Source organism: Parasteatoda tepidariorum, chromosome 7 (assembly GCF_043381705.1).
Source record: "Parasteatoda tepidariorum isolate YZ-2023 chromosome 7, CAS_Ptep_4.0, whole genome shotgun sequence".
Lineage (NCBI taxonomy): Eukaryota > Metazoa > Arthropoda > Arachnida > Araneae > Theridiidae > Parasteatoda > Parasteatoda tepidariorum.
In genome coordinates this window covers 1378296-1393947 of record NC_092210.1, presented here as the reverse complement: position 1 = coordinate 1393947, position 15652 = coordinate 1378296, and the positions used below count along the sequence as shown (strand labels likewise).

General features: G+C 30.4%; 1 protein-coding gene across 1 annotated transcript in view; it reads right to left on the bottom strand.

Moving 5' to 3' along the window:
• LOC107440038 (putative sodium-dependent multivitamin transporter) overlaps positions 1-12263 on the bottom strand; it is an 85210-nt gene extending 72947 nt beyond the window's left edge. The window contains exons 1-3 of the mRNA XM_071182997.1: positions 11900-12263; positions 11267-11332; positions 10531-10650 (exon numbers count right to left, since the gene is read on the bottom strand). Of these exons, the coding sequence (XP_071039098.1) occupies positions 10531-10650; positions 11267-11332; positions 11900-12241 (528 nt within the window). The 5' untranslated portion in view covers positions 12242-12263. The remainder of the gene's footprint in view (positions 1-10530; positions 10651-11266; positions 11333-11899) is intronic.
• Positions 12264-15652: the final 3389 nt, after the last annotated feature.

The window sequence follows — 15652 nt, the reverse complement described above, 5'->3', positions numbered from 1 at the left end:
TTTCCGGTTTTTTAATTAACATTTCATTTCTTTTTTTCTTTTTTTTAATTTATAAAATGTTGTTTGTTATTTGTTTTATTCTTCATTTTGGTGTTATTTGTGTGTTTGTTTATCGTCCTTTATGTAAATCCCCTTTATCGTCCTTTATGTAAATTTAGCGTTTAATATATGTTTTGTTAAAGTACAGTGTCTCTCATTTTCAAAGACGACCACTCATGCCGTCGCCACATATATATACATCATAATAAATAAATACAAAACTAAACACTAAAAAAATTAAGAAAAACCATAAGTTTTATTGTTTTTCTTAATTTTCTTCGCTGCAAATAAATAGAACTCATAAAATAAGTTCAAAATGTAGAGAAAACAGGCGAAAAATTACAGAACAATAAAAAAATTCCGAAAAAAAGAGAAATAATAATAAAAATAAAATAACAAGGAACCGGAAAAAATTCCGAAAAAAAGGAAAAATTTTTCTAAAAATATAAGGGAAATAAAAGACATAATCTCTTCATCAGCTCACACGATTATATCCGCAAAAAAGAGGGCTTTCTAATATTGTATCAATATAGCCAAAGCAAAATATATCAATACAATAGAGTGAGAAGCACTCAAACAAATTTTACAGAAAAATTACAACAAATAAAATAGAACACAATAAGTAAAAATATCACGTAAAAACAGAAAATTAAATATGAAGAAAAAACAGAATAAAACATAATCTATAAAGCGAGTAGCGAATTCAACTGAACTTACATGAACGGGAAATTTTTCAAGAATGATTTAAAATATTTTCGAAGCAAGATTGCCAGATAACAAAATATGAAACCAAAAGCGAAAATTGAGGTAAAAGCGTAAATAGAGGGGTTTTGTATTAAAGTGCGTTCGTACTCTGGAGTACTGAAGTGCGTTTGATGTGTTAGTAACCAAAGATGAGCCCGAAAATGGATGTGCGCAAGGTATTATTACACTGGATAATTTAAAAAAGTTGACAATTAATAATTTTAGAAAATTAATATTTATTTAAGAAAAAAAATATTAAACAGGAAAGAGAAAGAAACATGAATTGCCTGTTTCGCGCATAATTTTAGCCTCGGATTTGCCCGAAATGGACTTGCACGTGATAAAATTATGTAAATTAATAAAGAAATTTTTAAGTAAAGAAATGTTATTATAATGCTTTTTAAATTTATTATTCTGTTTTTGTCGGAGAAAATAGTAACTTGTAATAGTAACTTCTTCTAATAGTAAGTCATGAAAAGTTCTTGGAATTAGACATGAAAAGTCATGAATTTGAAAATCTGAAATGTAGCAGATACCCTCCTTGTATTAAGGAAAATAAAATATTTCATTCGAAATCTCTTTTCTTATTCAACATTATTTTATTTCATGCTTTGCAGAATATTAAAACGGAGCGGAGATCAAGGAGGTATGTAAGTAGGAAAATATATTAAAATGCATATTTTACCTTCATATGCATATTAAAATGCATATTTTACCAGAACCTCCTTTAATGACACTTGTTAACCAAGGTGCTGTAATGATATTAACAGCATTTCAACCAAAAGAACTAATTTGTTCTGTTTAAAACTATCTCTATCACACGACTTTTTTTTCCGAATGTCGCATACCTCCTTTAACTACGTACCCGTACTCCTTCAACTACGATTAAAATAAAACTTTATTTTAAGGAGCAGGTCAAGAATTTGCACTTCATAAGATTTGCAAATGATATTAAGTAAACTTAGTTTGCAGTAAAAAGAGTTGATGTTATTTACACACTTCTTTCGTTAGTTCTTTAAAAAGTATAATTTGAAAAAATTAAAAGAGAATTAGATTTATAATAGCCTTAATTAAACAAGAGTAACAATTGTTACAGTTTTTACAATACTTTTTTAACTCTGACTCTCTTTTCATGAGATTACTTCTTTTGCCAACGATTTTGTCCTTTCCTTGTTAGTTAAAACAAGCTTACGCATTCTTGTAATTTTTACATTTTATATTTGAAATTTCAATGTCGAAAAACATGTATGAAGTGACCCCTAATCGAAAGAATCTAAGTTAAATAGTTGTCAGGCCGATTATTACGAAAACAATTAACTACTCCGGTTCAATGAAACAATTATAAATGAATCATTAATATTCTTGTTTTTTTTATTACGAAATATTAGGAGAAATTTATATTCATAATTTCTTCAAAACGTGTGTTAAAACTATTATTATAAGTTAATTAAGTAGAAAAAAGTCAAATGGAGGAAAAGAACAATTTTTGAGATGATGATTCTAAAAATAGCACGTTTCTCATATCTTTTTACAATTTTTTATTTTAGTAGTTGTTTAACAAAACAAGGCATATCGAATATTTTCCTGATATAGCAATATTTTTTTGAACTGTGCAAAAGTTGAGAAATCATATACACAACTTTTTAAGCAAATATTTTCAACTTTTTAAAACCAAAGGGTAACTTTCTTTAAGTTAGCGCACAAGAATAACTTTGAATGTCGAAATAAAATTGTATGTGCATAGTTTTTTGTTCATTTAAAACACAAAACAATCTGTTGTATTTTTCCGCTGTGCACATATACGCATTTACTTTTCTTTACTCGAATAAATTAGAAACAATAAAAAAAAAAGAAAATTAATAATTTATCTTCATTTTTCGTAAACAATAGTATTTTTAGTAAGCAGTCAGCTATTCCGTATGGAATGATATTGTGTGTGATCAGTAGAATATTTTTAATTCCTTAACAAGATTTAATTCTCAGATAGCTGACAATAATTCCAAGTTTTCTTTCAATAAGAACTTAGCAATAATTTAAAAAGTAATTTTATTTTAAAGGAAAACATAAATTAAAGTACTAAAACGATTGATTAGTATATTATTGGAAAATAATATGTATGGTTGCATAAAAAATAAGATTTTGATTAAATAAGATTTAAAATTTAATTAAGAAGTTAGAAAAATAATTCTGCGAAACAAGCGCAGACAGATAATTTACAAATTTATTTTAAGATTAAGGCTATATATAAGATGTAAAAAAGTTTTAAGATCATTAAAAATGCTGACTACATATTTTTATCAATATTTATTAAATATATATTCAGGAAATTGATAAATATATTATTCCAAATCTAGGATACGTATGTATATTATTGAAATTGTATCAGTTATTGAAAAACAAAATCAAAAAATAAAAAATAATCACATTAAATAAGCATAATCTGGTGTATAATCATATTCTATCAGAAGCACGCTTTTATAAAACTAGACATCCGTTCAATAAAGTGTTTTTTATTCAAAATGTTTTATTCAAATTTCTTTACTAAATTTCAAATAAACTAGGAGGCTTGGCGCTCGCCAACCCCCGGAACTGCTTTCGCAGTTCATTTCGGATTGCTTCGCAATCCGATGCTCGCTTTGCTCGCTCATTGGATACGTTCTTAACGTCTAGCTTTTGTATACTTTTTTGAACACTGAAGTTCCGAAAACTTTTCAGTGTAGAAAATTCCAAACCTGTGCATTTCAATATTAATTTGAGATTAAAAACAGTTCGCATATTTTTCTTAATCACACAATTCTAAATTTCAGTTGTTGAGAAAAGTAACTTTTGTAAGTTTTGTTTTAAAGTCTTTCCCACCAGAGGGCTAAAACCATGTGTTGTAAAACAATATGAAATAGTACTGAACGCCGGATGTAAAGCATCGGCTTCGATGAAGATAATTTTGTGAGAATGTTTTTGATAATTCGGTGAGAATTCACCCGATTAGACATATGATACTCACTACGTGCTCTTGCGCGCCGAAGCCTATCAATTAAAACGTATTAGCGTTTTATATAATATAGATTAGCCATATGATGCTCACTACGTGCTCTTGCGCGCCGAATCCTATCAATTAAAAATGAAAACTGTTGCCAACGCTAGAAAAGAAATATCATCGGTTTTATTGATACGTACGTATTAGCGTTTTATATAATATAGATTATCAAAGGACTAAAAAAGAAAAGAAATAAATAAAAAATAAAAAGATTAGCAAACGATTATTAGCAAAGAAAATATGAATGAAATTTTACGCTACGCGCGCAAAGTCAAGTTCCTCGCAAGTTTATCACATTTTAATATTAATCACCCCATATAATTATTTCTTTATTGTCGCCAAATTATTTTTTTAAAAATAACTAATTTTAATTTTTCTCAGCTTCTAATAAATAAAAACAGTTGAAACTTTAGATTTTTCAATTGAAAAATATGTAGATTAATATGGTATAAAAAAATTCATACCTTATATATCAAAATTTTTTCATCCTCAATTTAATTAAATAATAAAAAATAATTAATAACTATTAAAAATTATTTTTTTCATGAAATTATCTTTGGGTAAATGAGTTTTATGAGTAGGTGCAATTTTTTCTGAATTGCTTTATTAGTTTTAAAAATATGACTAAAAACGTAAAAAGTTAAATTGACATTAAGGGGTACGAACTTTGGATCGCTCTACTGACCAAACTATGGGGACCATATTTCCCAGATTGCGGCTACCCCCTATATTTAGAAGGCTAAAAATCCAAATATGTAAAAAAAATATATGTTTATTCAGAGAAAGTACGGTTTTGTGTCTGATTTCGTAACTTAATTACTAAGCATATTTGAGGTCAAGCCCTGGAACCATAAAGATTGACGCTTAGTTCGTGAAAATCTGATCATTAGAACAAAAGTTATTCAGGGTGATTAGTTTTTTTTTTCGGACTGTACTTATCAAAGGTTTCTATTAGGATGAAAGCATCTGTGGCATGTCTACTGGCATCGCAAAATATATGTACTAAAAACTAAACTAAACTCTGTGGCGTGACAGCCCATAGAGGGCCAAGGCCTACAGCACCCATCTCAGTTTTCTTGATCTTGGGCTCTGGGGTGCAGGAGCAGATGTTCCGGTTAGGTGGTCAGCCGAACGTGAAGCCCCCAGTGTTTAATTCCCAAGCATGCTTGGTACTCATTTACCGACCCACTGAAGGGATGAAAGGCTGGGTCAACCTTGTCCGGCCCGAGGATCGAACCTAGCACCTGTGGCACGGGAGTGCGAAGCGCTACCACTCAGCTACCGGGTGTCAAAAAATATGTACTGGTGTATTTGTTATCGTGATTTTCAAACCGAAATACCTGGGAAGACGGAGTCTAAGTGGTGAATATCTCTTAGCCACTTTAAAAAAAAATACTTTTCGTATTTGCATTAACTTCTTTATCCTATTTATTTTGTGCTTCTCTTTTCTTAAATTTAGGGATGAGGATCTTCTCTATGTGAAACCGAGAACATTTGTATCAGCAGAAGCAAAAGCATTAACATCATTGAACTCCCACCCTCTAAGCTCGAATATTTTCTCAGCCATTACTTTGGTTGATACATTAATAAAAAGATGGAGCTCTTAATTTTCAACACAATTGACACAACTGTCAACATAAAAATTACTTGCAAGTTTTTCAGTAACACCTTTTGGGTATGAAGATTCCGCAGTATCTATTTTCTCTAAAACAGTTTGTTAGTGAAATTGAATTGTGGAGTTTAAAGGAAAAGGACTGCTTGACACTCCGAAAACCACATGACATACTATTCTTTCTGCAGACTATCACAATTACGCCATAAGAATCTCAAATAATCTGTGGAAGAAACACTTATTTGTAGAAGGGATCTTCGTATGTCAGAAATAATACCTATTTCCTGTTTTCGAAATCATGTTACAATTCTCTAAATCTGCTCAAGTTGTTTAGGACCCTTTTCTAAACAATCGTTAAGACTAGGAAACCTCGTTTCCTCGGCCGAAGCATCGAAGACAAGTATGATTTTTTGTAGTGCTATTTTCTTTCATAACTTTTCAGTGAGAAAGACAAACCACTGGACCTTGATCTTTTTTAGCAACTTCTTCAATTACTCCCTATTCATGGCATTCCTTAAAGACATTTTCATAAGTTCCATAATTGGACTCAGTTTTAAAACGTTTAACTACTTTCTTCAATTTTCTCCTAGCTAAATTAAAGTAATCCGGAGGAGGTGAATCACCTTTTAACCATGACAATTCTACTTCAAAACGATCATCTACTACATTAACAGTTCTCAGGAAATATGATACAGCAGCTTCTTTCAATTTAACCTGACTTTTCCTGACTGATAGATCAATAATGACAAGTGTATCCAAGGTCCATAAATCTGTTATTTTCTTCTCTGTAGAAAACATAGATGTAACCAATAAAGATGAACAATTTTCCCTCAAAGTATTTGGCATTCTTCCCATTACTGACCATCCAAGTTCTGCTTCAATTGCTTTGAGATCACATGGTACTTCACGACGACTACCCGTCACTAGCTTTCCAGCGACATCAGCTCCAATAAAGATTTCAATAGCATCTTTACAATATTTTATGTTACTGGCAGCTAACTCCGTCAGGCAAAGGTTATTGATATTAGGTGGCTCTAAATTTAATTTGTTGACCAAAAACTTTAAAATTGCAATTATAATCTCCGTGTATACTTGATAAATATATATAGCAAACATGATGTATATGGGTGATTCTCACGAAACATGAAATTCACTGTCCCTTGCTCCAAAATCTAATACTATAATACTAAAAGAACTTTTTTTAAAAAAAAAAATTAATAAATAGCATTGCTGTTAGCATTTTAAAATGACTTTGCACTAGCATTGACTGTTTTGTATACTTAAAAAATTTAATTGAATATCAAAATGTCATTTTCCTGGCATGTCCCAAACAATATTTCCAATGATAACTAGATTCCAAACTTCCCATGCATTTTTCAAAATCTAATTCTTTTTCTTATCCTATGTAAGCATTTCCGGAATATACGCAGAGGGCATTGTTTACTAAAACTTCGTTTAAAATAATTTTTTCTGTCAATAATTTGTTTGTCCCATGAAAATCTGTCATTTTCCTAGCTACTTTTATTTAGTGATTTATAGCCAAAATAGATAGCGGCAGGAAACAATATTTTATGTTAATAGATTGATTACATACCCTCCTATCTGAACGTGTCTTGTTGCATGAATAAAGAACCAATTTTCTGGCTCAAAATCGATTTCAAAAATTTTTTCAAGGAGAGTAGGTTTTTATGCTATCATTTTCCTGGCTTCTTGAAATCATTAATAACATAAACTACATAGATTTATCTGAGTTATTTTAAGAAATACTGTTGTTTTCTGCAGAATATAAACGTCTTCGGTCAAAATAATAAATTAAAGTTATAAGCTATAAAATAGCGAATTTGTCATTATCCTGGCTTATGAATGCCAGGACATTGAAGTTTCGCCAGAAATTCTTTTTAACTGCTAATACTGTAAAGAGGGAAAGCAAATATTAACCTAATACCAAGTTTATGTATGATTGAAATATATTTGGATGTAATCAAAGTTATTTATTTATTTAATGATTGATGATTATACACAATTTTATTCTGTACATATCAGCAATGAAAGTTCTTTTGTTTCTTTCTACAGTGGATAAAAATAATTAATTTAAGCAATTTATGGTCCATCTAACATAAAGGCTTAAGTTGAGTTACCTACTATTAACTTAAAATGACTCTTTTTTAGACTTCTAAGGTAATATGTCATTTTCCTGGCATTCAAGGTTTTGTGAATTTCTATTTTATTTTTTTTCTCGAGCAAATATCAATAAACTACACTATAAGATATTAATAAGTGCAGCTAAAGAAGTATACAAAAAAATTTTGGATTATTTTGAAGACTTCAAATTTGAAGAAAATGTTTGGTCCGAATTGTCATGTTTCGTGAGAATCACCCATATACAAAGTATATATATCATGTTTGCATATCCCCGTATTTTTTTCCACCAAATAAAGAGTGTTGTAAGTCTTCAGAATGCTGGGGTTCCCAGTTTATTTCTTGAAATGTACTTTGTTAATAATACGATCTCTGTGAAGCTTCGTCAATAATTGAGCTTGCATCACGTTTATTCCCATTATAACGTTGTTTGCAGCATTATGTCCGTAGTAGTAGATACGTAAGAAAAAAGCTTGATCCACTTCAGAGCTAATCTCAACTTTCTTTTCAATTTCAGATGACTCGCTGTTTTTAGGCATTGTTTGTTGCATTTTTATGCACAGAAGGATATGACGTCTCTTACCACAACACAAACAACCAGATTTCAAATGACAATACTGGACAGAATGACCAGGTTTTAAACCTAAGAACAACTGTGAGATTGCTTAGCAAGTGATTCTCTCTGACTTAAAGATATTTTTCTTGCTTTAAAACAATCTCCAGAATAATGGGAATTAGAACAGAATATGCATTGTTTAGACACTTGGGATGAAGTTAAAAGATTTGTTGAACTAGGTGCATCATGACATTTTTCATTCCTTATTTGACTCTCAATCATATTCTTATCACTCGAAAATCTATTATATTTTACTTCAGCTTTCGGTTTTGAAAGGTCAAAACGTCAAGAAAACAATTAAAATGTGTTCTTCTGCTTCAACTTCGTCTTGCACAAATTCTAAAAGACTAAATCACTTTTCTCAACTAATTTTACTCTGGTCAGAATCGTCCGAGTTCGTTTCTCGCACTCTGCGATGAGCAGATCTATAGCGTTCTCAAGTTACAAGTGTTTCTTCGGGTAATGATGATTCAACAACATCTAGGCATATTTTTCCCAAGAAACCCTTAGTAGTTCAAGTGAACGAGACTTACTCTCAAGTTGATGAAACAATTTCCTTACTGAATTTTTAGAGCAATTTTGTTTTTGAAGAACTAATGCTAATAAATCTTTAACGTACACTTGATTTAGCAATTCTTCTCCACCAAAAAGCATTCTCAGCTGTTTTAAAGCCTTTTCGTAATTTTAACCCACCTGGAGGAAAACTCTTAATCAATAATTCAGCAGAACTACCTCTTTCTATTTCTTGAGATAAACATGAAAATTTATTGTGAGAATCAATACTCATGCCCTCATCTATTTTTTGAAACAGTCCCCAAAAGTATAGCTAATTTCGCACATTACGGTCAAAAGTAGGCAATTTAATTTTTAGATAATTCAACAAGGTACTCTGGCTGCGAAATAACATTCAAACTTTCACTTTTTAAAGCTGATTGCTCTCTCACTTATGTTCCTAGCTTCTGTTTCAAAGATCTCCAGCGGTTAATATAAATTTCTGATTCATTATTCTCCTTTTTTTCTATTTCAGTATCGGAAGTTTCTCAAGAGTACAACAATTATTTAAATTTCTCTTCAAAATTTATCATTACAATAGCTTTCTCTTCAATAAGCTTTAATTTATTCATTTTATCAGCGCAATTGAGTTTAGTTTCTTCCTCATTAAAGGAATTACAAGCTGGGGTAAATAATCTTCTACGCTGTTTTCTTTCTTTTAATACAGCTTCCATAATGAATAAAGAATAAAACGAAATATGCAAAATATTTCTTACTCATAAAAAACAGCAATTTCCGTTTTGCACTTCAAATCAGAATTAGTTAACGATGTCAGTGTTCTTGATTATTCCATAAACAACTTACACACGAAATAAAAAGCCATTTTGTTTCTTCTCCACAAAAAAAAAAGAAAAAAAAAGAACGAACAATCTAAAAAAAAGTAAAAGAAACTGTTATTTAAGCAACTTAATTTTATGAACTAGATCAAAGATAAAAATTAAGCAGACGGTAATTCTCAACACCTATATTATTCGTTCATTGTCTTGAACTTATTAAACATTAAGAATTAAAACTAAATAAGTTTGAAATTCATTTTCAGCATAAATAAAGCATAATTTCTCAAAATATTTTTGAAACAACAGATTAAAGTTTATTTTTTTATTATTTTTTTGTAATAACTCACTAACAAAACAATTTTCTAGGTAGAACTAAGTTTGATTTTTCCCACAAATCGATTTTCAAACTGGTTTTTAAGTGAAGGGTGTCAAAACTAGAATAATACTGAAAAAGAAAAAAAATCAAGCTGCTGCAAACTAAAAGAGATTTTTATGCCCATTAATAAATTTTGGCAGCCTTATAATTTTGTTGCATGCTCAAATTGTATGCATTTATAGTAAAATTATTTTCTACATCTTAAATTGTGTACATTTTTAATTTAATGTGAAAAATATATAAATAATTATTTCTCACTAAGCTATTTTTTATTTTAAAATCTACACATTTTTCATGCAAAATACTCTATTTTCTGCAGAAAAAGTCTGATTAAAAGAATGGTTCTCTTATATATTTTTATTCTTTAAAAATTTTTTAACCGGTATTTCGTAAAATATATTTATCGAAATTTCATATCCAAATTACAAAAAATTAAAATGTTCAAGTACAGAATTCTTATAAAATATATATCGATAATATCCCTTAAAATTTCTCATCAGATTAAGGAAATAATGACTACTCATGTTCTCAATTCTGCAAACAGTTCTTCAATTATTTTAAGAGAAAAAATAAACAGTATAACGATTTTTTTGTTCAAACAATTATGTGAACTTTCTTTATAGAAAAATGTTTAAAGCTTACCAAAGTACAGTAAAATGTGCACACTCCACCAACGAGAAAAATAGATGTGCTAATGGAGAGATTGGTGACAGCGCTCAAGGCAAGAGCGGGACCTAATAGCACCGATGATACAATTAACACCTAAAGATGACACACATTATTAAAGTACGAGGTATATCAAAAAGTAAGGTGTATATGAAATTCATGATTTTCTGTGTAACTCAATAATAGTACTAAGTCGTTAAAATTCTTACGGCTTTTATGTACTTCTCGTCCAGTGACAGAATCAACGGAAACCTACATTTCAAAGTGCTCCATCTGCTTAATGGATACTAGTAAGAAATGTCAGGTTATTCTTCAGCTTCCTTCTCTATAGCTCTTTCATATAACCGTTTTTTACACTCTTAAAGAACACCTCCGTATTCAACGTCCCAAAAAAAAATTTTAAGCAGTAAAGGCAATAAATTACCTGAAGGATATTTTCCTTTGAAAAGTCATAAATAGTTTGATACCAAGTTAAAATAAAACATCGATTCCTTTTCATACGTCACTGTCAAACGATTTTTAGCCTCTAATTTATTCTCGTGTATTAAACTCAATGCATTTTTCTTTCAACCGAAAATCCTTCATGGAAGTTTAATTAGACTTTTAAAACTAAAATAGTACAAAAAGTTAGTTTTACAATTCATAAATTAAAAATTACGAGAGAGAGAGAAAGAGAGAGAAAATATGAACACTTTAAAAACAAGTTGCTTACTGTCTGAATCAGAAATATTGCAGATATTGCATATCTTGTGTTTTTGCCATATCTCATCTCTAGAAACTGGAATAAAATACCCTTGTCATATTGTAACAATATTCATTTCATGAAAATATAAATTTTTTTAAAAATTTTATTTATCTCGAAAACATTAAAAATACAGAATTATTAGAAGCATAAATATAAACCAATCACTTGTTCTTCGAGTCAATTTCCAATAAATTATGTATTTCTCAAAATAAAAAAAATCTTACAAATGTACAACGTTTTCATAAAAATTCTAGTTTTGCTATAATAGTTAAGCTACTTGATGAAAAATTACAAAACATAATGTTACACTAAACAAAGCAAAAAAAGTTACTCGAAATCTTACAATAAACAGTGCAGAAAAGTTGTGATAAACAAAATAACTCAGATTTAAACTGGAAACTCTTAACTCGGATTTTTTTTAAATTGCTTACATTTAAACAAGTCTGCTCGTAACAGCAAATCTGCCCGTTTCTTAAACCGTTTTTTTATTTTATTTTCATGACAAAGTGCACTTTTTAACTATTATTAGAGGTTTTTTTTTAAAGAATTTGCATTGTGAAAGTGGTGAATAGAAAATTGTTTTAGTACCAAATACTTTACCTCATAAGCTGTGGACACACCACATTGAAAGTAAACCGGTACATATAAGTGAGAGGACAAATACATGCCAAAAGCTGTGCCAAATGGCGTAATCAAGTGTTGAATACCATATCTGTAGACTTCTGCTGGTGTGGATATCATAGTTCCCGTTGCTGTAAGAGTTGCGATGATTGAAAGAACAACGGGTAATGTCGACATGTTTTTCCCTGCAAATAAATACTCTAGAACGGTCTGTTGCCGATTGCCAGAAAGTCGAAATTTGATGCCTATAGCAACAGAAAAGAGTAGGAATACAGCGATGACTGCATAGTCAGCTACACTCAGGTAATGCCTTAATTCCATGCTGCCTTATCCCATCTAGACCTTTCCTGGAGGAACAAAAATACGTAAGGAGTAAAATTTGTTTCGAAACATTTTCTTAAAATTTTTTATAATACTTTTAACTTAATTTTTATCCCTTTGGGAATCTCTGATAAGTACTGACACAAAACTGATAACAGATTTTTGGACAAAATATAACAAATGGGTAAATAGGGATAAAAGTTGAACTTGATTCATAGAGCAGGAAAATTTTTTCCTGAACTATTTCAGTAAGAAGTAAACAGAAATTGAGGCGCTTTCTCTCCCCCCCCCCTCTCCTCTTTTATCGTCTTTCAAATGTTACATTTTAGGTTTTGATGTTTTATAGGAGTTTTAAACGCGTATTAAAGTATTCCGAAAAGGTTTTAACATATTTCATCGTATTTAAAATAAAATAAAAACTTTAGCCAGGTATTTAAAAACAGTGAAAGGCATGACCAAACGAGCTGTAAAATCAGTAGAAAATGTCAATCGATTCGTAAACGTAAATACTCCAAACAAACATAAATCAATTGAGAAGAAAAAAGCAAGAAACTAATTTTTTTTACTAGATGATTTATTATCGTGTTATATAAATAGCATGAGTTACTGGAATATTGAGTAATGACCTGTACTGAGAGTCTATAATATTTTCTATTTAAAAGTATTATTTTTTTAAAAAAAATATGATTTCAACGTTCTTAAACAAGGATTTTAACTTATCAGGACATTCATTTTTATGATCTACTCCAGCGTTTTCGCCAAGTTTTTAATATTTTATAATAAAAGATGTTGGGATGTAGTTGAAATTTGTTTCTTCCTTCCATATACTTGAAAATCATTGAAAACTAAGTTTATTTTATAATTTCAACCCTTTACGTACCGAAGGGAGTTATTTCCATATAGTTTTGAAATTAAACAAAATATCGGTCTCTCCCTTTCTGTTTATTACTTCTAGTTTATAACAAACGATTATTGAAACGATCATCACCTATGCAAATATTTAGTTTTTGATGTTTCGTTCAAGGACGCCATTTTATATCTCATTCTAACTCTAACCGTCCTTTCATATTTTTTATTGAACATATAACAAAGTATGAAAACCTACTTTTACAATACCATACAAAATCTTTTTTATTGATTCATTGTCATTTTCAGCCAGTTATAATACAAAGTAATAAATGTCAAACTTTAATTAAAATGTTATACTCTAATGTGAGTCCCAAACTAAAAATTATATAAAAAAAATCATACTGAATTCTAACTAAATATTTGTCAAAGTGTGGAATAGACTTAATGTGACAAAATAGTTTCACAAGTTCATGATAATTTTTTATTATATTTGATAAATAGAGGTTAGACAGAATATTTTTAGATACCTTTAGCGTATGGAAAAAGGCCATTTCAATGACAAATCAAAGCAGCAGAAAATATTTAATGGACATCAGCAAGTATTAAAAGTTAAGCACCCTATGGACACATATTAAAACATAATTTATTTCTTACCTATTATACAATGCGTCAATTGATATGGTAAACTCATTTGTTTATAAATCGTAGTGAGAAGAATACTTAAATGACTGTAATATTAAGCTGATGTCATTTATTAAACACACGTTGTACAAACTATTTTCATTTAACTAATTTTAAATAAAACTTATATAACACACCCACTCTAAGGTTAATAATATTATAAAATAATGAAAAATAGTAAATCTTATTTTTCGCATGGAATTTTCTTTGAATAAGCGAATTTTATATTTATGTGCTAAAAAAATTGCAATTTACTTTAAAAGTTCTCGAGCTATAGCGAAATACGCAAAAATAAAATTAGCATATCTATCTTATTATATAAAACGCTAATACGTACGTATATATCAATAAAACCGGTGATATTTCTTTTCTCGCGTTGGCAACAGTTTTCATTTTTAATTGATAGGCTTCGGCGCGCACGAGCACGTAGTGAGCATATCATGCGTCTAATCGGGTGAATTCTCACCGAATTATCAAAACAATTCTCACAAAATTACAACACATGGTTTTAGCCCTCTGGTGGGAAAGGTTTTAAAACAAACCTTACAACAGTCACTTTTCTTAACAACTAAAATTTAGAATAGTCTCAACAACTAAAATTTAGAAAAATATGTGAACTGTTTTCAATTTCAAATTATTATTGAAATGCACAGGTTTAGAATTTCCTACAGTGAAAAGTTTTCGGAACTTCAGTGTTCAAAAAAGTATACAAAAGCTAGACGTTAAGAATGTATCCAATGAGCGAGCAAAGCGAGCATCGGATTGCGAAGCAATCCGAAATGAACTGCGAAAGCAGTTCCGGGGGTTGGCGAGCGCCAGCGAGCAGGGGGCGAAGCCTCCTAGTATTATATAAAACGCTAATACGTACGTATGCATCATTAAAACCGATGATATTACTTTTCTCGCGTTGGCAACAGTTTTCATTTTTAATTGATATGCTTCGGCGGGCAAGAGCACGTAGTGAGCATCATATGGTTAATCTATATTATATCAAACGCTAATACGTTTTAATTGATAGGCTTCGGCGCGCAAGAGCACGTAGTGAGCATCATATGTCTAATCGGGTGAATTCTCACCGAATTATCAAAAAAATTCTCACAAAATAATCTTCATCGAAGCAGATGCTTTACATCCGGCTTTCAGTACCATTTCATATTGTTTTACAACACATGGTTTTTTAAAACAAAACTTACAACAGTTACTTTTCGCAACAACTGAAATTTAGAATAGTTTAAGAATAATATGTGAACTGTTTGCAATTTCAAATTAATATTGAAATGCACAGGTTTAGAATTTTCCACAGTGAAAAGTTTTCGGAACTTCTGTGTTCAAAAAAGTATACAAAAGCTAGACGTTAAGAACGTATCCAATGAGCGAGCAAAGCTAGCATCGGATTGCTTCGCAATCCGAAATGAACTGCGAAAGCAGTTCCGGGGGTTGGCGAGCGCGAGCGAGCAGGGGGCGAAGCCTCCTAGTTACAATATAAAACTGCAAATAAAATTCACATTAAGGGATCCAAAATTTGGATCACTTTCTTGACCAAACTATTGAGAATATAATTTCTAAATTGCCGCCTACAGTTTGGGGGCTTTAATATCCGAACCTGTCGAGAAAAAGGTGTGAAAAAGAGAAAGTACGTTTTTACGTCTGACTTCGTCTGCATTAATTAATCAGTATATTAGCGGTCACACCTTCAAACAATTAAGATTTTAACGTGCTAGATTGGAGCAGATTCTAGGGGTGCACAACCTGCTGCCCGCGGGTCACAATGTGGCCTGCCAATGTGGCCTGGCGGTGATGTGCCACCCGTAAGAGCTTCTGAACACGATGGAGAAAAAAAATTTTTTTTGAAAAGTAAAAAAAATGTCGAAAATTTTGAGT